The 27,306-nt window shown below is 42.8% G+C and overlaps 1 protein-coding gene and 1 non-coding gene across 2 annotated transcripts; both read right to left on the reverse strand.

The window, feature by feature from the left end:
* On the reverse strand, positions 1-27,306 carry LOC124043517 (tenascin-X-like). Its single transcript, XM_046362190.1, has 17 exons — positions 27,245-27,306; positions 23,957-24,598; positions 22,564-23,466; positions 22,103-22,218; positions 14,096-14,249; positions 13,700-13,978; positions 4,249-4,371; positions 4,006-4,149; positions 3,434-3,553; positions 3,000-3,152; positions 2,713-2,855; positions 2,461-2,593; positions 2,199-2,350; positions 1,641-1,737; positions 915-1,076; positions 555-718; positions 1-419 (listed from the first exon to the last, which is right to left on the reverse strand). The coding sequence occupies exons 2-17, from the start codon at positions 24,348-24,350 to the stop codon at positions 321-323; spliced, it is 3,336 nt and encodes a 1,111-aa protein (XP_046218146.1). The 5' UTR covers positions 24,351-24,598; positions 27,245-27,306; the 3' UTR covers positions 1-320.
* trnaa-ugc lies at positions 16,336-16,414 on the reverse strand. Its single transcript has one exon. It is a non-coding gene; the product is annotated as a tRNA-Ala (tRNA).

Consider the following 27,306-nt stretch of genomic DNA (forward strand, 5'->3'; position numbering starts at 1 on the left):
TGTGTCTGTCACCAGATCTCAACCCAATTGAACACTTGGGGAGATGGGAGATTCCACCACCATCAACAAAACACCAAATTATGGAATTTATCATGGAAGAATGGTGTCGCCTCCCTCCAATAGAGTTTCAGACACTGGTAGAATCTACGCGAAGGTGCATTGAAGCTGTCCTGGCTCGTGGTGACCCAACGCCCTATCGAGACACTTTATGTTGGTGTTTCCTTTATTTCAGCAGTTACCCGGATGTGTGTGTGTGTGTGTGTGTGTGTTCATAAACTGTGCCTCTCCCCCTTTCTCATTTTCCGTCCACCACTTTGTCATTATCCCTGAGTTGGAGGGGTGAAAGATGTTGGTCGGAGCTTCATCTCGGTGAAAGGGATGGACAAGTCCTTGCCTTTCCAGGCAGTCCAGATCACACCCTGAGACACAGAGACGATTCAGTTAGCAAACCACCCCGAACATGTAATTGATTGTTCTGGAATAGTTGCCTTGGATTACTTTGGTGATATAGACTCTGAAATAGTGAAATGAGGTATGAAGTCGGCTGGTATTACCTGGTGATTGACACTGGTGTCGTAGAGGCCATTAAGGTTGGCCTCGTGGCAGTTCTTGTACCACCAACCCCCCCTATAGGACATGGCGCAGCGGGTGATGAAAGGTGTGGGGTCTCTGTCTCTGGTAGAGAACATGCGCGCGTTGTGGTAACTCATAGAGTCACCTACCGGGACGAAAAAGTCAAGAGGGAAGGGGAAAAGGGAAGTAGAGTGGAAAGGCAGATGGCAGGCGTGAGGAGGGAAACAGTAGGTGTGGAATAGAGGGATAATGAGAACACAATAAGCGACGGGTTTAATGATTATGTGGAAGTATGCACAATAAGAGGTCCATCATTTTACGTGGACAGAATCTGTCCATACCTGCTGTACCGCTGTACCCAGACACTTTGAGAGCATAGTTCCTTCTAACAGTGTCCACTGTGAATGCAGAGTACTTGGCAAACACTGATTCGTCCCCTGCACGGAGATCCACACGTAGGGTCATTGGTGCCATGCTGGTTAGATTGTGTAGGTTCTCATTACCTATATATGGACAGAGATGAGTGGGAAACAAGGTGTTATAGCACACAAAAAAACTGCTTACTGCCGAGCTCCTGAAGTAAACTATATGTACTGGCTCTAGAGGGCGCTGAAGACTTATTTTCACCAGATCTACACAGTAGAAATGAGCATGATGCGCCTCAATGTTAGAATGAATAGTGGATAGTGCGCTACTGACGTTAATGGTCAGCCATTCGCTCCAAAAAAGTTAAATGGTTTTGAAGAGTGATAGGCCCTCTGCTACTGCTCTTGGTTGTCCTTCTGTTTGTGCACCAATAGTGCCAGTAAGTCACTTTTTTTCTACCGTCTTGCCATACATTTCCACATTAAATTGATCGTTCTCATCTGGCGTTATACTGTTTAATTTATCTGCCCAGCAACGGGTCTATTTACAGAGTTGATCTGTCACGAGGGCTTGCACTGTTTACGTAAAAGTGACATAGTTTAGCTTTTGCGTCGTCAATATAGCAGTTCTGTTTGATGTAATGCTGGTGCACTGCTGCTGAAGTGGTTGAAAACAAACTTAGCGTGACGAATGACTCTCACCCAGCCAAAATTCCCCACTCAGTTCTCCAAAACCTTTGCTGTAGTTTTTCCAGCCTCTGAAGAAGTCCGTTTTCCCATCCACCCTTCTCTGGAAAACCTGTAAAGCACACACGCTCATACAGCGGACATATACCATCCCTAATCAACTGTTAACTCCCTCTCATGTCAGTTAAAGGAAAATACCACTCCAAAACTATTTTGGTATTTGGTATTTGATTAATCCAATGTTGATCCAGTCCCAAAATGTTTTGCATGTCAGCAATCATGTCTTCAAGATAAACTTATTTTGAAAGTTCCATATCTTGAAAACTTGATTGCTGACATGCAAAACATTTTGGGTCTGTATCAACTGTTGACTAATGAAATACCAAATAGCAAAAGATAGTTTGTGAGTGGTATTTTCCTTTAAGGGACATAGTTATTATGCAGTCGAATGTATTACATTTGCCACTACTTATGCTAAATCTATTGTCTACATCTGAATACATTTTAAATGGCAATCTCTCTCTTAACCAACAGTATAGACACATGGTCCCTCACACAGTCATCTTCTCTTACCGTCCAGCCGCCTCCATCAGTCACCTGGTCGCAGTAGACCAACACTGGTTTCCCCTGCCTTCCCCTGGGGAAGATCTCCACCTCTCCAGACTCGTGTATCCCATTTAGCAGCTCCTGGGAACAGTCACTTGGGAAGGGGTATCGGAGATTCCCTGACAGACAAAATCAAAGAGAGAGCCTAACTTTATGGAACTGTGCTTTCGATGTATATATTTCGTTTGGTTAAGTTTCTTTATAAAGTCAAATATATTTGACCACTTACCTGTGGTGAACTCAGTGGAAATTGTAGCAGTATAGCTCCCTCCCCTCTCCCCCTGTAGATGCACGGTGTACTTGGACATGGGATGCAGCCTAGTCAATTTGAACTCTGTTACTGTGGAGTCAATGGTAACCTCCTGTTGAGAAGAAATATGTCATCTGTCTAGACCAGAGTTTGTTGCATTTTGTCTGAATTTACTGTCCTGAATAAAATAGAATGTGTGTCTGTCTCCACCTTTTAATCAGTGTTCCTCACCTGCAACTCCTGCCCCTCCGTTTGATAGGTCAGCTTGTAGCTTCCCACGGCGGCAGAGGGTGCTTTCCACGTCAACAGCGCTGAGCGAGGAGTCACCTGACTGGCCTTCAGGTCACGCGGAACTTCCCCGTCTCCCCTGGATCCTGCCAGATGGACATGGACACAATCACAAGAAGCTCAGTTGTAAAATGAAATGAAAACATCAGCCTTCCTTTTCTGCTCGGTCTCGGGTGAGTTGATTGGTTTAAGCATTCAGGTAGTTTGAGAAGGTGTCTGTGCGGACTGACCACCGGTGGTGGTGAAGACGGTGATGGCGGCAGAGCTGTCCAGGTTGCCCAGCTGACTGGTGACTGTGACGGTGTACCTAGTGGAGCCCTGTAGGCCTTTCAGCTGCTGCTCCGCCGCATTGCCCGATACAGTGATCTTGGCATCATCTGACCCTTGGTTGACACAGAAACAAGTAAGCAGCGGAAAGAGAGAGCAGGTGATTGGCAGTGGAGAGAGGTAGGCAGCAGGATTTAATTTATTTCTCAGTGTTTATATTGTAATGCTGTTGGGGTGGTCATAAACTGACTGTCCAATACAAATACTATGATCTCATCTTGCCTGTGGCCTGTGTGAAAGCTCCAACTGGAAAGGAAAAGCTCTCATACGGCTCGGGCTTTTAAAAGCCCCACGGGGTATTGTTGTAATGGATATCCAACTTCTGATACCCCTTTACCTTTTTCAGAGCCATAAACTATGACGTAACGGTCGACTGTTGCCAGTGCTGGTCGCCATAGCAGCAAGGCCTTGGTGTCTGTGACATTAATGGCCCGGAGATCCCTCGGAGGGTCAGGGACTGAGATCGGTTTGGGTTTGAAAAAAATGAAAGCAAGAGAAAGGGAGCATTAGTTATCACAACGTGAAATCAAATCCTTTTGATACATCATTAGATTTGAATCTCATTCTTGCTAAAAAAAAATTGAAGTTGAAACGGCTCCAGAATAGACCCTTTGAGAAAATTTGAAAATGCACAGATCTTTCCCAGATCCTGCACCTGCTAGAACAATTATGAACACAGAACCCATATAAATGCAGAGAAAACACTATACACACGACAGTAAGAAACAAAACAAAAAATACATGTGGTTTTGAATGCTTAACTTAATTTCGTTGACCAAGACACCACCAAGGACCAAAAAAAGGGTCTGTTGATAGTCTAACTTCCTATAATTTACAATCTGACAACTTCCTGTAAATTAGTATTCATCCTAAAACTGAAAGTCAACAGTATGACTGAAGTAAACGTACGTGTCATAACCAGGTCTTTGATTGCATCGCTCTCGTCCAGTCCAAGGACGGATATCACACTGACCTCATAGGAGGACCCTGGAGAGAGCTTTGACAGTGCCAGAGTGGAATCCCCAGAGTCCACTGTTGCGGAGAGAGGCTCCCCTGGAATAGAACGGGCAACTTGCGATGTGAATGCACAATGAACTGACGTGACTCAACAGCCAGGATTTTGACCCCCAGAACCTTAGTGTAAGCACCTACCTTCCTGTGTGTTAGTGTAGGTGACCTTGAAGCCACTCACGGGACCTTTTGGCTTGGTCCAGGACACAGAGAAAGACGTCTCAGTCACTTCACTGAAGACAAGACCTGAGGGAGGCTCTGGACCTGGGCATGACACAGGAATATTAAGTGTGATTAAGAGCGAAAAAGAGAAACAAAAGATGGAAAGACGAACATAGACTGAAAGACGCATGAAAACAAATCAAAACTGTAAGAAAGAAAGAAAAAGGTATCAAGAGAGAAAAATGATGGACATGGAAACAGCTAGAATATATTTGAGAAAGAGAAAATGGAGACTTGAGGTAAGTCATACTACATGTGAGGAGAAGAAAGATCAATATACCTTAAAATGTAGGTGCACTCATACTTTTCTTGTTTACTCACGCTGTTATTATTAGTGCTCCCATTGAGTTTGGGTATATATGTACAGTGCAACCATATATACAGTATACACAGTACAGCATATACTAAAACAGACAAAGGTGTCACTGTTAAATGCAGATGTTGGACCCTGGAAAGCAGCAAGGGAAAAGGATGAGATATTAATGTTGAGCTGGTCGATTGATCCTGAAAAAAAAGAAGGTTGGCAGGAAAGAGAAACGTTTAAATGGTTATAACAGAAGACAGGAAAAATCGAAGAGATGTTGATAAAAATACATACCCCAAATAATTTTAATACAAGAATAGGAGAGATAAAGCAAGAGAAAGAACATTTCTAAGGAATAAGAAATGTGTTGACCAACAGATTTTCAACCATGAGTGAGCAGAATCCTGCCATAATGATTCCAAATACCATTTGAGACATCGCCCTCTGTAAAAAAAAAAATTTTTAAAAACTAGCTAATCTTTAAAACCTTGTAGAATTTTGTTATTTATTATTTTTTTTTACAAATACATTTAAAAAAGACTCATAGGATTAAAATCTGTACATTTCACGCTTAAGATCAGGAAAAACCATAGGGACCAACCGTGGTCTTACCCTGGGATTTGTGAATGATGAAGGGAGCCAATGAAGGTTGCTGACTTAAAGCTTACCCTAAGTGAGAGAAGATCAGACCAGCAGTGAATGGCGGTTGTAGCTGAATGGTCTCATGAATATCAGAGTAAATTTCACGAGTACAGCGCCTTCAGAAAGTTTTCATCCCCCTTTACTTTTTCCACATTTTGTTGTGATACAGCGTGGATTTGTATTGATTTAAATTGAGATTTTGTGTCACTGATCTACACACAATAATGTCAAAGTGGAATTTTGTTTGTAGAAAATCTTTGAAATTGATAAAAAAAGAAATCATCTGAAATGTCTTGAGTTAATAAGTATTCAACCCCGTTGTTATGGCAAGCTTAAATAAGTTCAGGAGTAAAAATGTGCTTAACACATCACATAAAAAGTTGCATGGACTCATTCCGTGTTCAATTGCTGTACTACACATATAATTATCTATAAGGTCCCACAATCAAGTAGTGAATTTTAAGCACAGATTCAACCACACAAAGCAGGGCACCGATTGGTAGATGTGTAAAAAAATATATCTTTGGAAAGTATTTGACTTTTTCCACATTTTGTTACATTACAGCCTTATTCTAAAATTGATTAAATAAAAAAACGATTATCAGCATTCTATGACAAAGCAAAAACAGGTTTTTAGAAATGTTTGTAAATGTATAAAAAAATATATATATATATACAGTGCCTTGCGAAAGTATTCGGCCCCCTTGAACTTTGCGATCTTTTGCCACATTTCAGGCTACAAACATAAAGATATAAAACTGTATTTTTTTTGTGAAGAATCAACAACAAGTGGGACACAATCATGAAGTGGAACAACATTTATTGGATATTTCAAACATTTTTAACAAATCAAAAACTGAAAAATTGGGCGAGCAAAATTATTCAGCCCCTTTACTTTCAGTGCAGCAAACTCTCTCCAGAAGTTCAGTGAGGATCTCTGAATGATCCAATGTTGACCTAAATGACTAATGATGATAAATACAATCCACCTGTGTGTAATCAAGTCTCCGTATAAATGCACCTGCACTGTGATAGTCTCAGAGGTCAGTTAAAAGCGCAGAGAGCATCATGAAGAACAAGGAACACACCAGGCAGGTCTGAGATACTGTTGTGAAGAAGTTTAAAGCCGGATTTGGATACAAAAAGATTTCCCAAGCTTTAAACATCCCAAGGAGCACTGTGCAAGCGATAATATTGAAATGGAAGGAGTATCAGACCACTGCAAAACTACCAAGACCTGGCCGTCCCTCTAAACTTTCAGCTCATACAAGGAGAAGACTGATCAGAGATGCAGCCAAGAGGCCCATGATCACTCTGGATGAACTGCAGAGATCTACAGCTGAGGTGGGAGACTCTGTCCATAGGACAACAATCAGTCGTATATTGCACAAATCTGGCCTTTATGGAAGAGTGGCAAGAAGAAAGCCATTTCTTAAAGATATCCATAAAAAGTGTTGTTTAAAGTTTGCCACAAGCCACCTGGGAGACACACCAAACATGTGGAAGAAGGCGCTCAGGTCAGATGAAAACAAAATTGAACTTTTTGGCAACAATGCAAAACGTTATGTTTGGCATAAAAGCAACACAGCTCATCACCCTGAACACATCATCCCCACTGTCAAACATGGTGGGTGCAGCATCATGGTTTGGGCCTGCTTTTCTTCAGCAGGGACAGGGAAGATGGTTAAAATTGATGGGAAGATGGATGGAGCCAAATACAGGACCATTCTGGAAGAAAACCTGATGGAGTCTGCAAAAGACCTGAGACTGGGACGGAGATTTGTCTTCCAACAAGACAATGATCCAAAACATAAAGCAAAATCTACAATGGAATGGTTAAAAAATAAACATATCCAGGTGTTAGAATGGCCATGTCAAAGTCCAGACCTGAATCCAATCGAGAATCTGTGGAAAGAACTGAAAACTGCTGTTCACAAATGCTCTCCATCCAACCTCACTGAGCTCGAGCTGTTTTGCAAGGAGGAATGGGAAAAAATGTCAGTCTCTCAATGTGCAAAACTGATAGAGACATACCCCAAGGGACTTACAGCTGTAATCGCAGCAAAAGGTGGCGCTACAAAGTATTAACTTAAGGGGGCTGAATAATTTTGCACGCCCAATTTTTCAGTTTTTGATTTGTTAAAAAAAGTTTGAAATATCCAATAAATGTCGTTCCACTTCATGATTGTGTCCCACTTGTTGTTGATTCTTCACAAAAAAATACGGGTTTATATCTTTGTGTTTGAAGCCTGAAATGTGGCAAAAGGTCGCAAAGTTCAAGGGGGCCGAATACTTTCGCAAGGCACTGTATATATAATATTTACATAAGTTTTCAGACCCTTTTGTTATGAGACTCAAAATTGAGCTCAGATGCATCCTTTTTCCATTGATCATCCTTGAGATTTTTCTACAATTTGATTGGAGTACACCTGTGGTAAATTCAATTGATTGGACATGATTTGGAAAGGCACACACCTGTCTATATAAGGTCCCACAGTTGACAGTGCACGTCAGAGCAAAATCCAAGCAATGAGGTCAAAGGAATTGTCCGTAGAGCTCCAAGACAGGATTGTGTCGAGGCACAGATATGGGAAAGGGTACCAAAACATTTCTGCAGCACTGAAGGTCCCCAAGAACACAGTGGCCTCCATCATTCTTAAATGGAAGAAGTTTGGAACCACCAAGACCCTTCCTAGAGCTGGCCACCTGGCCAAACTGAGCAATTGGGGGAGAAGGGCCTTTGTCAAGAACCCAATGGTTACTCTGACAGAGCTCTAGAGTTCCTCTGTGGAGATGGGAGAACCTTCCAGAAGGACAACAATCTCTGCAGCATTCCACCAATCGGGCCTTTATGATAGAGTGGCCAGACAGAAGACACTCCTCAGTAAAAGGCACATGACAGTTCGCTTGGAATTTGCCAAAAATGCACCTAAAGACTCTCTGACCATGAGAAACAAGATTCTCTGGTCTGATGAAACCAAGATTAAACTCCTTGGCCTGAATGCCAAGCATCATGTCTGGAGGAAACCTGGCACCATCCCTACAGTGAAGAATGGTGGTGGCAGCATCATGCTGTGGGGATGTTTTTCAGCGGCAGGGACTGGGAAAAGTCAGGATAGAGGGAAAGATGAACGTAGCAAAGTACAGGGAGATCCTTGATGAAAACCTGCTCCAGAGCTCAAACTGGGGTGAAGGTTAACCTTCCAACAGGACAATGACCCAAAGCACACAGCCAAGACAACACAGGAGTGGCTTCGGGACAAGTCTCTGAATGTCCTTGAGTGGCCCAGTCAGAGCCCGGACTTAAACTTGATCGAACATCTCTGGAGAGACCTGAAAATAGCTGTGCAGCAACGCTCTCCATCCAATCTGACAGAGCTTGAGAGGATCTGCAGAGAAGAATGGGAGAAACTCCCCAAATACAGGTGTGCCAAGCTTGTAGCATCATACCCAAGAAGACTCGGCTGTAATCACTGCCGAAGGTACTTCAACAAAGTACTGAATAGACGGTCTGAATAGTTATGTACATTTTATATTTCCGTTTTTATTTTTAATAAATTAGAAAAAAAATCCAAAAACCTGTTTTTGCTTTGTCATTATGGGGTATTGTGTGTTGATTGATGAGGGACAAAAATGATTTCATCCATTTTAGAATAAGGCTGTAACCTAACAAAATGTGGAAAAGGTCAAGCGGTCTGAATACATTCCAAAGGCCCTGTATATATCCCTTTGTGCATGGTGGCATTATTAATTAGGCTTTGGATGGAGTATCAATACACCCAGTCACCAGTTGCCGGAGAGGAAGGGATTTGATCATGAGGCCAATGGTGATTTTAAAACAGTTAGAGGTTAATGGTTGCGATATGAGAAAACTGAGGTTTCTAAAAACATATATTGAATCCATTTTGAATTCAGGCTGTAACACAACATGTGGAATGAGTCAAGGGGTAGGAATACTTTCTGAAGGAACTGTACGTGCTTAACACATGGATGTGTTTGGGTTGAAATGTCCATGTACTATATGTAAAACAACAGGCTGTATATGACATGTCGTATATAGACCAGGGAGGCTATGTAATCCCGGGTTTATTGTGTAAGATTTAGCACTGTAATGATTATATATTAGAGAGTATCCCTCAGCATAACCTACATTTTGAAGATGATGAACTCATGCTCACATTTCGTTGATGGGATGCGCTTCAGATAGTTTCCTGGTTAGCAACAGCCCATTTTCTCTGGGTGTTTTGGCAATCATACCTGTTTTTCCACAATGCACCCAGTATGAACAACACACATCACAGTTGCACTAATCACTGCATAGCATGGTATAAGCAAGGGGTTAACACGAAATACAAATGATTAGCACAGATCCATGTTTATTTGATCATTGTATATTTAAGCAATAAGGCTCGAGGAGGTGTGGTGCATATGGCCAATATACTACAGCTAAGGGCTGTTCTTTGGCACGACGCAACGCAGAGTGTCTGGATACAGCCATTAGCCGTGGTATATTGGCCATATACCACAAACCCCAGAGGTGCCTTATTGGTATTATAAACGGGTTACCAACATAATTACAACAGTAAAAATCTATATTTTGTCATACCCATGGTATACGGTCTGATATACCGCGGCTTTCAGCCAATCAGCATTCAGGGCTCAAACCACCCAGTTTATAATTTGTAATTAAATTTTTGGATTTATTTACCATTTTATTTTAATTAAAAGCTCTTGGTTGTCAAGGACAAACCAAAAGAAACACGGCTCACGGTATCAATAAGCAGATGAGGCAAATTAACGACAGACATGATGAAGTACTGTAATTCAGGAAGTTACCGTATCAGCTCTTGAAATGGACATGGATCAAGCAGCTGTGCAAGTATACCTCACCTAAAATGGTGTGAGGATGTATCGGCATCTAACTGGGTGTCTGGAATAACTTGCATAGTTCAAGAAAAGAGAAGCCCTGTGCTTGAACGATGAGCCAATGAACCCTTGTAGTAGTTGGTAGAGATTTAACTATGGCCAGTGCCTGTGCTGTCGATGAGTCTGTGAATTTTGGAGTGTAGTTCCGGGACCCTTCCCAAATACGGACAGGGAATAGCGTGTCTGTGGATGGAGATTCTGGAATGGGAATGAGCGAGCCGACCCTGAAAGGACTTTGTAGAACTTGATTGTACCCTCGTCACCAACTTTAGCTGTAGTATTACTGTTGCTGTTCTGTCTCTGGTTATCACTTTTGCTATTGGTAACAGGGTTCTCCTCCCCTCCCTCCTTACCTTGACTCACCCCCATTACATTTTCCTCCTCACTATCCTCCTCGGACTCACTCTCCCCTCCTCCACTTCTTCTTCATCCTCTTCCTCCGCCTCGTTCTTACTTCCATGCTCTTCCCGGGTTACTATGACATTTCTGTACATCCCCTCTGGCGCTCCCCAAACAAGTACGAACCCTCCCGAGGTTATGCTCTGAACCCCCACTGAGTTTAGAGGCTGGCCTGTTTTTCCAGTAGTAGTGGCATCTGATCCGTTTATCTGGTTTGCTCTGTCTGTTGAATCAGCAGTCTTACTCACTTGGCTCCCTTTGTCACGATGACCTGTTTTTGAATCTTGGCTCCTTTGGCTCAAGCTACCGTTATTTCTAATATATGCATGACCTCCTGCTATTTTACTAGCTGTGTTATTTGTTCTCTTGATGAGAGTTTTGGGCTTAAGGTCTGTGTTTGTGTCATTCTGGCTGGTGCTGTAGGTGCCCTGCTCCTCCGGTTGAGTGGTGTGAACGACGATGCCGTTGTCCCTGTTTGTCAGTTTAGGTTGTAAAGGTCTGCGTATGGGACCTCTTGATGGATGCCGAGGGGGTCTCAGGTTGGTTCGTGTCCTGTTTTGGAATGGTCCCATATTTGGGTGTGAGCGGCGTTGTTGGGTGCCCTTTGGAGGTAGACGAAAGGGTGGTGTGCTGCCCACTGACCAAGTCTTTGACTTGTTTCGTTCAGTTCCAGACGACACCACGTCAGTGGCCCTGTCTGCGTCTGTGCTCATACCGTCCACTGTTACTGTAATACCATTCTCTGCCACTGCAGCATTTCCTTTAGTAGAGTCTGATTCCTCTGAAGTGGAGGACGAGGATGAATAGCCTTCTTTGCCACTCTGTTCTGATTCAATGGATGATTTTGGTGCCCTCTCTGGCTGAGCATCTGGATGGAGGGTTGAGGATTGGGAAACAGGCAATGTCTTTGCAAACACCACTTGTTTGTCAGTTATGGGTTGACCCATACCGGTCTTTGATTCATTTAGTTTTGTGGGAGCTGAAGAAAGTGAACGTGTCCTGTTTAGGAATGGTCTCATATTTAGGTATGGGCGGTGTTGGTTTGGGGCCCTTTGGAGTGAGGCGGCGAAGAGGTGGTGAGCCGCCCACTCTCAGTCTTTGTCTCGTTTTGTTTGGTTCCAAACAATCCCACATCAGTTGTGATAGCCACTTCTGCAACATTATCTTTATCTGAGTATGAGTATGCTGTTTTTGAATTTCCTGTTTCAGACACTTTTAGGGCACTGTCCTCATTTTCAGCAAAACCCTGCCCTGTTCTGGGTTTACTTTGAACTATTGTGCCATTCACCCTCCCCCCAATGACTCTCTCTCTACAGGTCACATTGACTTTCCTGTGTGTCAATTTAATCTTGTTGACACATGTCTTCGCGTTCAGGTGAACAGTAGTATTTGTTTCTGATGTGGTTGTAGGCTCCAAGCCATCAGTCCCTTGCCCTGGCTCATTTGTTTCAGTCTCTGTACCCATGTTTCTATCAGGTAGGTCCTTTAAGCCGGGAATCACTTTTGGTTGTTCAGAACCAGAACTCGGAGTGGCATTTTCAGGAAGGATTCCAACAGAATATGTCTTTGTCGAAGTTCTATCTTTTTCTCCAAGAGGACATGTCTTCAGTTTAGTGTTTTTCACAGTTATAACTATAGTCCAGTCCCCAACAATGGGATTTTCTGTTTTAGTGTCAGTTTTTAAGGCATCTGTGACCTTTGGCCCCACCAATGGCTTTCTGCTTGAAGGCTTTTTAAGAAGACTGTGACCCCCTCTGCTCCCACCCTGACTTACACTTGTACCATTACAACGGATAGAGTCTCCAATGTATGGCTTCCTGGGCAAGGTTCTTCTTTACCTGGTTTATGTACAACCCTGTATTTTGTGTTGACAAGTGGTCTTGTACTAGTTGTGACAGATGGGTCCTCTTTGGTTCCATTGGAGCCTTTGACTGTTACAGAGCCCGGTCCACTCCTATTCTTTCCACTTTCTGGTTCTTCACCCTTGGTTTTTGAGTAGTAGATGGCCTTCACAGGCTTTGTATTCCCTGCTGGGTCTTCCTGGCTTGCTACTCCTGGTGCTACCTGCATGGTCACCCTGGATATTGTCTTTGTGGATTTTCCTAAAGGCATGAAGCGATCATTTGGAACCAAAGAAAACAATATGTTTTTTTGATCCGACTACAAGAGGGAAGCACTGTTAGATCCAAATGGGAAAATCAAAAAATATTATCTTTGAACTGAACACTTTGAATTATCCTGTTTCCCAACAACACCTGCATTGACATTAGTGCAATAAATAGTTGCCCTATGTGCTGTCCAAACCTACAGGGAGAAGTGGAAAGAGTATTACATTTGGTCATCAAAACAACCTTTCCATTCATTGTTCGGATGCTGAAATATTCAATGTTGTGAGTTAAGTGTGTGCTGCTACTGTCGAGAAAGAGAGAATGAAAATTTAAATATATTTTACAAAGAGAGATCAGGTTAGCTCCAGGAGCAGTTTTAATACGGTACCTCAATTCATTTCAAGCTATTTTAATTTCACTTCCAATGACCTGCTCTATTGAATAATGACGTGTCTAGACATGTTAACTTTAGTGGGATAACAGTTCACAGGAGCAGGGCTGGTCTCTCTTGCATATTCATTCACATTGCCAGGGAATCCAATTTGTTTCAGAGATTTCTCTCTTATAAACATAATGATGACTTTCTCTTTCTCCCTGCTTCTTCTGCTTAGTTCACCATTTATTGGTTGTTTCATGACTGTATTTGACCTTTTTTTATTTAACCAGGCAAGTCAGTTAAGAACATATTCTTATTTTCAATGACGGCCTGGGAACAGTGGGTTAACTGCCTGTTCAGGGGCAGAACGACAGATTTGTACCTTGTCAGCTCAGGGGTTTGAACTCGCAACCTTCCGGTTACTAGTCCAACGCTCTAACCACTAGGCTACGCTGCCGCCCTTAAAATATTTTATTATTTTTATGGTCTTCATTTCCAAATAAACGAATAAAGAATATGGCCTAATGAATCAAGATTGCTTCTTATACAATCTAGTCCCTGGATTATTTTCATATGCAATGTAGTAACTAAAGTAAGCCATCCAATTAAACTCACCAGGAGTGACTTGGACTGTTGCTGGCTTGCTCTTGATCCCGCCCTTTTCAGCCACTAGTGTGATGTCATACAAATGTCCCGGGTCCAAACCGTCAATCTGGGCAGAGTCCCTCTCAGGGGGCAGGGTCAGGTCTTGTCTTCCCTTGGCTGTTCCGTCTGTCTGATTGGGTACAACAGTTAAGCGATACCTGTTGACGTGTCCTTGCGATTGTTCCCATTGGACAACTGCAGATGTTGTGGTTGTCTTCACAACTCGAAGGTTTGTGGGTCCAGAGATAACTGGGTGGTGGGTCGGGGAAAAGCAATGGGGGGGAAAACGACTTAGCATTTATATCTATTGATAACCAAAGTAACATATGTTAATAAGGGGATACAAAATGTGGTTTCCTGACTCACGGGTTGTGAATTCTACTGTGCTCTCAGTGCCCATTCTCCTATTTATTTCTCCCTTGATTGTCACCGTGTACTCCTGCCCGGCCGCCAGTCCTGTTTGGGTGTAGGTCGTGAGCTTCCCTCCAACTTGAGATGTTATCTGTTGATCGCCCTCTTTCTGTGTGGCACAGAAAACGATAAAGTTAATGTTAGAACGGACATCAGGAGGATTATCAATAATTATGATGAAAATGTATACTGGTATTTCAGTTAATTTTCTAAAGTAATGGTAGTCAGAACCTGTTAAATATGATTTTGAATGGGTGCATATACCGTATGCTTACCAGCAGGGGGAGAGGTAATTTACATATTCTGTCATGCCGAAGCCTATATTCAGATATTTTGGAAACGTCAACCAAGCCAACTCTAAATTAGCAACTGGACTCAAATTTATTGTCCACAATGGGGCCTCACAATCACATTACTACAGAACTCAACAGCTATGCAGTACAACATCACCAGACAAAATAGAATGATGTCTCTGTTGGGAATTATAACTTGGTTGGGCAGCTTTTCTTTATATTATTATTTTCTTGGCAATGAGATAAACAGCCTCATATTCCAATGATGTAATAGTAGTATTGTGAAACTATTTCATTATTAACATATATGGGAAATCCAGTAGCTCACAAAGCATCTGGCAACCCCACTCAACTATAGTCAACCGTTCCAACTTTCACAATATCCTTTATTGGTGTGTGATCATTTGAAAAACCAACTTATAAAAGATGCTATTAAAACAAAAACAGTATCAGGTTGTTATTCTTCAATCTATGTATTGGAAAACGCCAGTATTTCCATTCATTTAAAAGCAGTAGTTTAAGGGTTTACCCAATTACTCCAATGTGGGGGTGTTCTCCTAGTTTTTCTCCATTGTGTAATATATTTTCTCATATGGGAAATCGGACCCAGCTGGGTTGCCAGGTTGCCCAGCATTGATCTTCAGTGTCTGTGTGTCATAGGCCTCTAATTCTTTCAGCAGTTATTTCAAGAGATGAGTGTGTTGCTGTGCTTTACCTTGCACAATGTGGGGTTTGCTCCCCGTTTTGTGTACTTGTGTTGTTTTCTGTAAACATGAGATGAATGTATATCTCCCTTATTCATTCTCTTCTGCTATGTGTCACAGCTGCCGACCAATGAAGTCATTTCTCTGGCCAGGGCCATGTTTTTGACAGTGTTTATGGCTGCCCTAGCAACAAGCATCCCCCATCTGCATCTTTTCTTCTTCCTTGCTGCCCACTCGCTCTTTCTCCCATTATCCTTCCCTTGACTTTCTCCTTTGCTCAATTGTCCTCATCCCTAATTTTCTCTCCTCTGTTCAGTTTTATGCGTTCCCTGTACAAGGATGTTCTCCCTAACGCCATATTTCATCTGACACCTACCCCTGTCATTGTATGGAAAAATAGGCTGTTTCCCCTGTTGTTGTTTTGAGATGAGTTTAGGGAATGCGTCCTGGTGCTGATGCTGTGGCCAAACGTCACTCTACCAACCGACAATAGTCTCTCTTTACTGTTTTTCTCTCTCTTTTTCATCTGGAACCCTTTTATGAAGAACAATAATCTCATTCACACATTGAAAGAATTACATTAAGTGGGAAAAAGAGGGGAGTGGGATTTGCGCTAGGTTGTTTAATCTTGTTACCGTTTCCCTACCTTTTCCCCTCTGGTCCTTTTGGTTGCCATTAAGCTGTTTCTCTTTGTTACAGGGTTGTAGATTTTTCTTTTAATGACATAGACACTGCTTCTCGAGAGTGCTTGTGTCTGCTCTAATAGCAAGGTCCAACAACATGTGTATGATGAGTACCAATCCAGTTTGTCATTGTGTAAGTCTGACGTCACCTCTCTGTGCAGATTGGGAGCATATGTTTTATTAAAGCTCCAATGCAGCCATTTTCTTTTAAAAATCTCAAATCAAATCATTTCTGGGTATCAATTAAGTACCTTTCTTTCAGTGATTCTTTTCGATTTCCATGGTTGAAAATACAATTTCTTAAGCAAGAATTTTGCTCAGACTGTCTGAGGAGAATTGAGAACTAGCTGTTATTGTCAGAGAGGTTTGGACCTCTTTCTTATTGGTATATTAACTAATTTACCGCCAGGTGATATCTCGAACTCCATCCCACATTTGAGTAATTTAGCAGACATTCTTACCCAGAGCGACTTACAGTAAGTAGTGAGCGCATACATTTTTGTACTTTTTCATGCTGGTCCCCCGTGGGAATCAAACCCACGACCTTAGCATTGCAAGCACCATGCTCTACCAACTGAGCCACACAGGAGGACCAAAAACAGGTTGAAATTTAAGGCAGTTTTTTCAAACAGCTCTTACACTAAAAGAGCATTATCATCATTATTATTATACCAACCTCATAGTGTGGAAATATACAGTCTATAAAACACAGGACTATCATGTTTTTGACTACACTAGGCCTTTAAGGGACAATTACAGTGGGACATTTGCACACATGTCCCGGATATTCTATTAGATCATAAGAATGTACGCTTTTTTTAAATACACAGTGTCCAGGCTCCTGTCTGTTAACTGAACTGGAACTCAATAGGAAGTAAAGCGTTCAGTACTACATTACATCATTTAATGTAGTGCAAATCATTGAAACACTACAAACATCATATACTCAAAATAAAGAGTACAAAGGCAGCTTTGAATGCAATTGGTAGCATATGTCTCTGTGAATTCACTGGAATTCATTTACTTCATCCATGAGCTACCTTTGATATTGGAAACTGGATTTGATCTCTTCAATCCACTTATTGATACCATGAGCTGCTGAACAAATTGAATACAACAACACACTTAAAATATGATGTCCTCCATTCTGTGGTTACTATGGCTGTGAATCCAACCAAATACAGTTGAACCAATATAGAATGATATAAGTTGATCCAGTATATAATGATATAAGTTGAACCAGTATATAATGATATAAGTTGAACCAGTAGAAGCAAACCAGTATTTACTGAGGTGACCGTTTGTTAACGCCAAACGTCATTAAGTAGAAACTGCCAAAAATCTCCACTGCTAATTCTTTTGGCAAAGCGTTTGAATATCTGCACATTTACAGCATCTATAAACCATGTTATGTACTCCAATAGTCCACTAATGGGTTTTGCTCAGTGAAACTCGTGTTTTGCCATTTGAAAGCCTTCAAAGGCTTAGTGAAATGAATGACTGAATTGAAATTGAAAGACATAATCATCTGTTTCTGACATGGCCTGAGGATCCCCTGCTGGTAAGTGTTGCGTATGGACTCACCTTTCATTTGTGTGATGGACCTCTGCTGCTCAGCTGTCAAACTGTGGTGTGCTACTGTTCTCAGGGTCAAACTTTCTGGATTGATTTATTCTGGCATGATTTCCCACTCTTTGGTATAGAAAATGAAGGACTCTATTGAATCCGTATCGTGGAGGTTCAAGGTAACAACATGATTATAATTTCTCTGCAATGTTCCGCCGTTAGCGGAGACTGCAGTCACGGAAAACGCAGCACACACTGACAGCTCTTTCCATGACATAGCCTGACTAGGTGAATCCGGGTGAAAGCTATGATCCCTTATTGATGTCACCTGTTAAATCCCATTCAATCAGAGTAGATGAAGGGGAGGAGACAGGTTAAACAAATGAGACATGGATTGTGTATGTGTGCCATTCAGAGGGTGGATGGGCAAGACAAAAGAAGTGGCTTTGAGCGGGGTATGGTAGTAGGTACCAGGCACACTGGTTTGAATCAAGACCTGCAACAGTGCTGAGTTTTTTTCACGCTCAACAGTTTCCCGTGTGTATGAAGAATGGTCCACCATCCAGCCAACTTGACAACTGTGGGAAGCATTGGAGTCAACATGGACCAGCATCCCCGTGGAACACTTTCAACATCTTATAGAGTCCATGCCCCACTGAATTGGAAGGTGTATTCGGAAGGTGTTCTTAATGTTTTGTGCATTCGGAAAGTATTCAGACCCTTTGACTTTTTCAAGATTTTTTGTTACAGCCTTATTCTAAAATGGATTAAATTGTTTGTTTTTCTCATCAATCTACACACAATACACCATAATGAAATATCACATTTACATAAGCATTCAGACCCTTTGCTCTGTACTTTGTTGAAGCACCTTTGGCAGCGATTACAGCCTCAAGTCTTGGGTATGATGCTATAAGCTCTGTCAGCTATTTTTAGGTCTCTCCAGAGATGTTTGATCGGGTTCAAGTCCGGGCTCTGGCTGGGCCACTCAAGGACATTCAGGGACCTGTCCGGGAAGCCACTCCTGCTTTGTCTTAGTTGTGTGCTTAGGGTAATTGTCCTGTTGCACCATTCTGAGGTCCTGAGCACTCTGGAGCAGGTTTTCATCAAGGATCTCTCTGTACTTTGCTCCGCTCATCTTTCCCTCGATCCAGCCTAGTCTCCCAGTCCCTGCCGCTGAAAAACATCCCCACAGCATGATGTTGCTACCACCATGATTCACTGTAGGGATGGTGCCAGGTTATCTCCAGACGTGACGCTTGGCATTCAGGCCAAAGAGTTCAATCTTGGTTTCATCAGACCAGAGAATCTTGTTTCTCATGATCTGAGTCCTTAGGGTGCCTTTTGGCAAAGTCCAAGTGGGCTGTCATGTGCCTTTTACTGAGGAGTGGCTTCTGTCTGTCCATTCTACCATGAAGGCCTGATTGGTGGAGTGCTGCAGAGATGGTTGTCCTTCTGGAAGGTTCTCCCATCTCCAAAGAGGAACTCTGGAGCTCTGTCAGAGTGACCATTGGGTTCTTGCTCACCTCCCTGACCTAAGCCCTTCTCCCCCGATTGCTCAGTTTGGGCAGGCAGCCAGCTCTAGGAAGGGTCTTGGTGGTTCCAAACTTCTTCCATTTTTCAGAATGATGGAAGCCACTGTGTTCTTGGGGACCTTCAATGCTACAGAAATGTTTTGGTTCCCTTCCCCTGATTTGTGCCTTGACACAATCCTGTCTCGGAGCTCTATGAACAATTCATTAGACGTCATGGCTTGGTTTTTGCTCTGATATGCTCTTTCAACTGTGGGACCTTATATAGACAGGTGTGTGCCTTTCCAAATAATGTCCAATCAATTGAATTTACAACAGGGGGACTCCAATCAAAATGTAGAAACATCTCATGGATGATCAATAGAAACAGGATGCACCTGAGCTCAATTTCGAGTCTCATAGCAAAGGGTCTGAATACTTATGTAAATAAGGTATTTTATAAAAAATGTTACACTATATATTTTTCGCTTGGTCATTATAGGGTATTGTGTGTAGATTGATGAGGAAAATGTTTTATTTAATATATTTTAGAATAAGGCTGTAATGTAACAAAATGTGGGAAAAGTCAAGGGGTATGAATACTTTCCAAATGCCCTGTATATGTACATATCTACCTCAATTACCTCGTACCCCTGCACATCGACTCGGTACTGTTAGCCCATGTGTGTATATAGCCGAGTTAACATTACTCATTGTGTATTTATTCCTTGTGTTCTTTTTTTCTATGATTTCTCTTTTTTTCTCTCTGCGTTGTTGGGAAGGCCGCACAGGTTAGCATTTCACTGTTAGTCGACACCTGTTGTTCATGAAGCATGTGACAAATACATTTGATTTGTTTTGAACGCAAAGGAGTCCATGTTTTTTTACATGGCATGTTTTAATCTACTGTATGTCATCATTGAATTGCCTTGGGCTCTCAGGGAAATGTTAGGCAAACATTTTTGGGATTTGTAATGGAAATAACGCAGCACCATGACTTTTCAACATGACCTTAAATTTGCCCCCAAAACAAGTCTTAAAACCTGGAATGAGAACTGGGCTTCATGCCATGAGACCATTCTCAGCTAATATAGTGAGCTCCAAAAGTATTGGAACAATGACACATTTGTTTTTGTTTTGGCTCTGTAGTCCAGCACTTTTGAGGGTATTTTCTTCCTTATCGGATGAACCGTTTAGAAAGGACATTACTTTTTGTGCACAGTCCCCCCATTTTGGGGGAGTTGGGGTGGCATGTAGCCTAATGGTTAGAGCGTTGGACCAGTAACTGTTGCTAGATCGATTTTCCTGAGCTGACAAGGTAAAATTCTGTAATTCTGCCCCTGAACAAGGCAGTTAACCCACTGTTCCTAGGCCGTTGTAAATAAGATTTTCAGATTAATTCAGGACTATCCGCAATCATGGTAGCATCCACATTAATGTAGAAGTTCTTAAAAACATATTATGTTCTTATTTACCATTCATTTCTATTGGGCACAAAATCATCTAAAACACATCCAAAAGATGGATCCAACAAGTTCGTAGAGTCACAAGCTTGATGTAATCATTGCGTGCTACGAATAAAAAAAATCACTTGTGTTTATTAACTTGTTAGGGCTGGGGGCAGTATTGTTTAGCTTGAATGAATAAGGTTCCCAGAGTAATCTGCCTACTACTCAGGCCAAGTTGCTAATATATGCATAGTATTAGTTGATTTTGATAGAAAACACTCTGAAGTTTCTAAAACTGTTTGAATGATGTCTGTGAGTATAACAGAGCTCATATGGCAGGCAAAAACCTGAGAAAAATTCAACCAGGAAGTGGGAAATCTGAGGTTTATACAGTTTCTATGGGGTCATATTGCACTTCCTAAGGCTTCCATTAGATGTCAACAGTCTTTAGAACCTTGTTTGATGCTTCTACTGTGAAGGAGGGGGGATTGGGAGCTGAATGAGTCAGAGGTTTGCCAGAGTGGCATGAGCTGGTCACGCGCGCTCACATAAGAGTTAGTTTTCGCCTGGACTTGCCCGCCCGTCGTGAGTTTGGATTGTGTACTAAACGTGCTAACCAAAAGGAGGTATTTGGATGTAAATGATGGATTTTATTGAACAAATCAAACATTTATTGTGGAACTGGGATTCCTGGGAGTGCATTCTGATGAAGATCATCAAAGGTAAGCAAATATTTATAATCCTATTTCTGACTTCTGTTGACTCCACAACACGGCGGATATCTGTATGGCTTGTTTTGTTGTCTGAGCGCTGTACTCAGACTATTGCATGGTGTGCTTTTTCGGTAAAGCTTTTATGAAATCTGACACAACGGTTGCATTAAGGAGAAGTTTGTCTAAAGTTCCATGCATAACTTCTTGTATTTTCATCAACATTTGTGAGTATTTCTGTAAATTGATGTGGCTCTCTGCAAAATCACTGGATGTTTTGGAACTACTGAACATAACGAGCCAATGTAAACTCAGATGTTTGGATATAAATATGAACTTTATCAAACAAAACATACATGTATTGTGTAACATGAAGTCCTATGAGTGTCATCTGATGAAGATCATCAAAGCTTAGTGATTCATTTTATCTCTATTTCTGCTTTTGTGACTCCTCTCTTTGGCTGGAAAAATGGCTGTGTTCTTCTGTGACTAGGTGCAGACCTAACATAATTGTTTGGTGTGCTTTCGTCGTAAAGCCTTTTTGAAATCGGACACAAGTTTATCTTTAAAATGGTGTAAAATACTTATATGTGTGGGGAATTGTAATTATGAGATTTCTGTTGTTTTGAATTTGGCGCCCTGCACTTTCACTGGCTGTTGCCATATCGATCCCTTTAGCGGGATCTCAGCCTTAAAGTAGTCAAAAGTTTAGTGTGTATATAAGTGAATTTGTCCCAATTCCTTTGATCCCCTAATATCGGGGGGACTATCTACAAAAAGTGCTGTCATTTCTAAACGGTTCACACGTAATGGATAACAGCTGACAGTCTGTACTTTAACCTCAATAGTCATTGTATCATTTCAAATCCAAAGTGCTTGAGAACAGAGCCAAAACCAACAAAACATATGTCACTGCCCCAATAATGTACATCTGTTGTCTAACAGTTGTTTCTCAATTTCAGTGTACTTTGTGCTTTCGTTAGGACCCCGATTCACAACTCACAACCTCTTAAGAAATTGTGAGTAGGGTGTGTCGTGTGTTGTTACCTGGCTGGTGAAGGTGACGTGGTAGGTGTCATACTGGACTGGAGGTGGTGTCCAGTAGAGGGTAACAGAGGATTCAGTGATGTCCTTGGTGTTGAGCTGGGACACACCAGACATGGCTAGAGACAGGGGAGGGGTTTTGTGCTTAATTCCAGTCATTCGAGCCAGCAATGCCATACAATGTTTCCTTGCATTAGCTAAAGGGATTTACCCTTTTACCCAGCGTCTCAAGCTGCAACACATGGTAGTGGTCCACACACTGTAAGTCCATACGGTACTTGAAAGCATAGCGTGGCAAATATAACAGTATGTGGAACTGGATAGAAGGGAATACTATATTCCACACACTATGATATATTAACACTGCCCTGTGGCTAATACAGTAAGCACTCTTTTTCACTGCACAATATAAAAGGCTATTGCAGCCTTGAGAGAGTTTTATAGAGAATATTTGGATGACTCACCGGTGCCACAGTCAGCTCCAGTGAACCCAGCTTCACACTGGCTGCAGTCCGGGGGGGCGAAACCACGGCGACACACACACCTCCCCTTCACGCAGCGGCCTTTGTTGCTGCAGTTATTGGGACAGCCCTTAGCGGCGCAGTCCTGTCCGCTGAAGCCCACTTCACACACGCACTTCCCGTTCACGCACCTTCCCTTGTTGCTGCAGTTATTGGGACATGCTTTGGCGGAACAGTCCGGCCCCGTAAAGCCGCTATCGCAGACACACTGGCCGTTCACACACTTTCCACGGTTGCTGCAGTTGCCAGGGCAGGACTTGGTGGAGCAGTCTGGGCCTGTAAAACTGCTATCACACACACACTTACCGTTCACACATTTCCCCCCGTTTTTGCAGTTTCCAGGACATGCCTTGGTGGAGCAGTCTGGCCCTGTGAAACCTGGGTCGCACACACACTGCCCGTTCACACATCGCCCCTTGTTGTTACAGTTTCCAGGACAGGACTCTGAAGAGCAGTCTGGCCCCGTGAAACCTGAGTCGCACACACACTGTCCGTTCACACATCGCCCCTTGTTGTTACAGTTTCCAGGACAGGACTCTGAAGAGCAGTCTGGCCCCGTGAAACCTGGGTCGCACACACACTGCCCGTTCACACATCGCCCCTTGTTGTTACAGTTTCCAGGACAGGACTCTGAAGAGCAGTCTGGCCCTGTGAAACCTGGGTCGCACACACACTGGCCGTTCACACACTTCCCCTTGTCATTGCAGTTGCCGGGGCAGTCAGACAAACTGCAGTCGGGCCCAGTGAACCCTGGGAAGCAGACACACTTGCCGTCTTCACAGCGTCCCTGGTCACTGCACTCATTAGGACACTCGTCTCCCTCCGGCTTGATGGAGCACTCTGCACCTAGAGAGGTGGTTCGGACAGACGCAGAGTAAAGCGGTAAGACACTACAGCGTATTGATATTTTGAACTGATTAGTGGATACACTATTGGTGCTGCCGCTGAAAGTGTCCCGCATTGAGAGGAGGGTGGAGAGCTAGATAAGGAGGATTGTCTGAGATCACATTGGGCAGCAAGTTAGAGCTGGACCTTGTCCTATACTTGCTTTGATTGGTTGAGCCTGTTAGCAGAGTCCTCATTACTCAGGTTAGTTAGATCAAATGAGCATGGAGGTAGTCTGCCAGTTCAAAATGTGATCATTATTGAGGCAAGTGATTGATAGTTTGTTATATTCACGTGAGAGCTGTGTGTGTGTGCAACCTGCGTATGTGTGTGTGCTCAAATGAGAAAAAGTTGGGTGATTCAGTGAGATGGGAGGAGCTATGAGGTGATGCCGTGTGATGGTCAAAACCAGACCCAGTTGATCAGTCACCTGGCAGCAGTACTACTGTACCTTTACTCTGCTGGGACGTGCAGCAGCCCCCCTCTGGGCCTCCACACTTCTCCCTCAATGATGACACCTCCTTCTCCAGCCTCTCCAGGCGGTCTCGCAGGGCAGCAAACTCGGCCTCGCACCCGCCTGCGCACGACCCCGGAACCAGTCGGATCCGATGGGTAAGGACTAGAGCAGAACCAGGCTCAAGGTCCAGTTCCTTGCCCTGGGTCTGACTGGAGTCCCCCTGAACACACGCCTCAGAGATCACTACTTTGATTGGCTGCCCGCCACCCTCTGGCTTTGTGTCCCTGGGTGCCCTTTGACCCCCAGGCTGCAGGCCCTGGGAAGCTGATGGGGTCAGGAGGGCAGGGCAGGTGAGGAGCAGGATGAGGAAGGATGGGACAAGAGGCATTTTTGGCTGGAAGCTGCCTTCAGGTGGAGGGGGAGGGCAATTGTCTTTGTTGGTTGATGAGAAACTGAGAGTAGATCACTTCAAAAAATGACAGTTTTCAGGGAAAGGCCGGGGCAGACGGATGAACTCTCTGCTGTGGCGGTGCCTACAGGTCAAGGGGTTTTCTTATCAAGAGGTTGTCTTATTCATGGGAATCTGTAGAACCGTTGCCTCAAAGTGGAGGATATTCAAAGACTCAAAGAATTTCCCTAGGAAACAAGACAGTTAAGAATAAACATTCCCCTGAATTTATGTAAGAACAACAACTATCACAGTGGCCATAATGAGCTGGAATATAATTGTAGTTGTTTATGGCCCTGTCAAAACATGTTTGTCTTGAAGACTAATTCAATATACTCTACGACCAGCGTTCCTATTTTCCTACAGCAACGTGGTTGTGGCACGAGTCGAACCACGGACTGGTTCTGAACAGTTTGCCATTCACTAACAGCCCATTATAAGGATGGGATTCATCCCAAGGCCCAGTTGGTGTGGGTTAGGCTTGTGTTTGGACAATGTACAGCCATGCAGGATAATGTGGTTTACCGGTGGGACCCAATAAGAACCCAATAAGGACCCAATAAGAGTCTCAATCCGTGCCACGTAGGCCAGAGGCAGTGTACCCACAATCCCTCCCTCTCTCACCTGACTGAACCCTAACCAGCCTATCCTCAGTCCTCTCAGCAATGGCAATGTTCATACCTTCTGTGTATCACAATAAGGAAAGCCATGGCTGCCCTATCACCAGCCTAATGCCTCGACCTACTATATGTCCAGTAACCTTTACTATGTATTATGTCAATTCCCCAGAATTGATAAGCACAAAAGTGGATCTATGTGCACAAACAGTACAGCCCAAGTTACATTCCTCTCAATGCATAAACCAGGCCCTGCCTTTCTCAACCTGGAAATGCAGGACCATTCAAGTGCAGCATAACGTCATAGCACCTAGAGAGTTGAGTGAGGGATAAAGATAAATATATAGAGACAAAAAAAATGAGGGGGTGAAATGGTAGTAAAGGAGAATAGGAAACAAAGTAGCAGCGGGAAACGACAACAGGTTATTCCATTTTCGGCAGCCTGCAAAAACCTCATAAATCGAGGCCCTCGGAGGGCAAGTATCTTGTCAGCATGAGGAGACTCACAGACACTCATCACTCAGGGATAGATTCACTCAGTCCCTCAGAGCTACACTGCCTCCAATCCCGCGAGGCTATGAATCTCAGGGTTTACAATCGTATAATATCTTTGGCACGGGAATGCCAAAACTTCACAACAGCCTTACTCACAGTCACAACATATGGCTAACATCACAGAAGGAGGGAGGAAGGAAGGTAGGAAGAAGAGGATTAGGCAGAGGAAAAAACACTGAAGTGCACCTAGGTTCTACAGTGATGGTTGCTACTGCGGTAGTTGATTAAACTCAACTCCATGGTGAAGGAAGTTCTGATGAACTCCACCAACGGAGTTGAGCAGAGACCAGGCTTTGTGGAATTCAGCTCCGACTACATCGGCCCAAGGTCAATACTTCAAAACATTTAATTTATGAAACGCTTACCTTGTGTCTATGTTTGTCCTCTGTAGTTTTGTGCCTTTCTTTGTTTGCTGAAATCCATACTTTTTCAATAAACGTTCATCAAATACAACCACAGACTGTTTGCTTGTTTCTGTTTATCAAAGATGGCAACTCAGCGCAAATGCCAAGATCTCCAGATACCCATTGTCCAATCAAATCACATAATCTAGGCCTAAATCATCTGAGGTTAAATTGGCACATGCACATTCACACTGAGTTGCCATCTTCGAGAAACAGAAAGGAGCAAACAGTCTGTGGTTGTATTTGATGAGCGTTTATTGGAAAAGTATGGATTTCAGAAAACAAAGAAAGGCACAAAACGACAGAGGACAAACATAGGTACAAGGTAAGCATTTCATCATTTTCAGAATTTGACGGTGGCGAATCGATGTAGCCGGAGCTGAATTCCATAATGCATCGTCACTGCTCAACTCCATTGGTGGAGTTCATCAGAAATGTCCTTCACTATGGAGTTGAGTTTAGTCAGCTACTACTGCGATCTCTCTGAGTGATAGGTATAATGGTGATTTTAACAGTGAAGCTGCTGTTTCCAACTCTCTGGGATTTCCATCCTGGTCTGAAACTCAGTAGTATACTCAAAATCCTGACATCAGCCAACAGTTTCCTTATTAATACCTGTCACAGCTGGTAAAAACACTATAGTCACAAAATAAAGCAATATATTTTATAGGACTTCTGTCTGCAGAAATCTGTGTCAAATGCACTGTCAAGTGTTTTCCAGTTGCTTTGCGTCCTTTTTGGGATTTTGCACCATCTTCCCACAACCCACCTCCCTCCCCTCTCTAGCTCTCTCACATTAAAACACACTCATAGACACATTAAAATGTACAATGAAATGTATATTTTTAAATGCCTGTCAATACACCAGGGTATTGTATTGGTTTTGGATTGTATAATGGATGGGGATTGCATTATTTTGTATATTGGCACTAGTCCCGCACAATCTTCCATTGATGTCTACATAGAAACTGTGAAATTCAGTACATATATATATCAAATGTTTACAGGCCAAGGTAATTTGGATTCTATCCTACCTATAACATATTTACAACCATTATTCAGTACTTACACGAATATGCATCGCTTACAACTGTACAAATGTACATATAGGATGATCAGATAATAATGTACTCTGCTCTACTTTTTATTAATATAACTCATTATTTATTGATTTATTCTTTTTGATAGGCATTTATTGTCAATATTAATTTTAGAATTCAAGAACTGGCAATGAAAAATACAAATGCATAAGGCTTACCTGGCTAGACTGTACCCCTCTCCCTGACCAATGTCTGTCAGTCAGTCCAAAGCTCCCTCTCC

Source organism: Oncorhynchus gorbuscha, linkage group LG09, assembly GCF_021184085.1.
Source record: "Oncorhynchus gorbuscha isolate QuinsamMale2020 ecotype Even-year linkage group LG09, OgorEven_v1.0, whole genome shotgun sequence".
Taxonomy (NCBI): domain Eukaryota; kingdom Metazoa; phylum Chordata; class Actinopteri; order Salmoniformes; family Salmonidae; genus Oncorhynchus; species Oncorhynchus gorbuscha.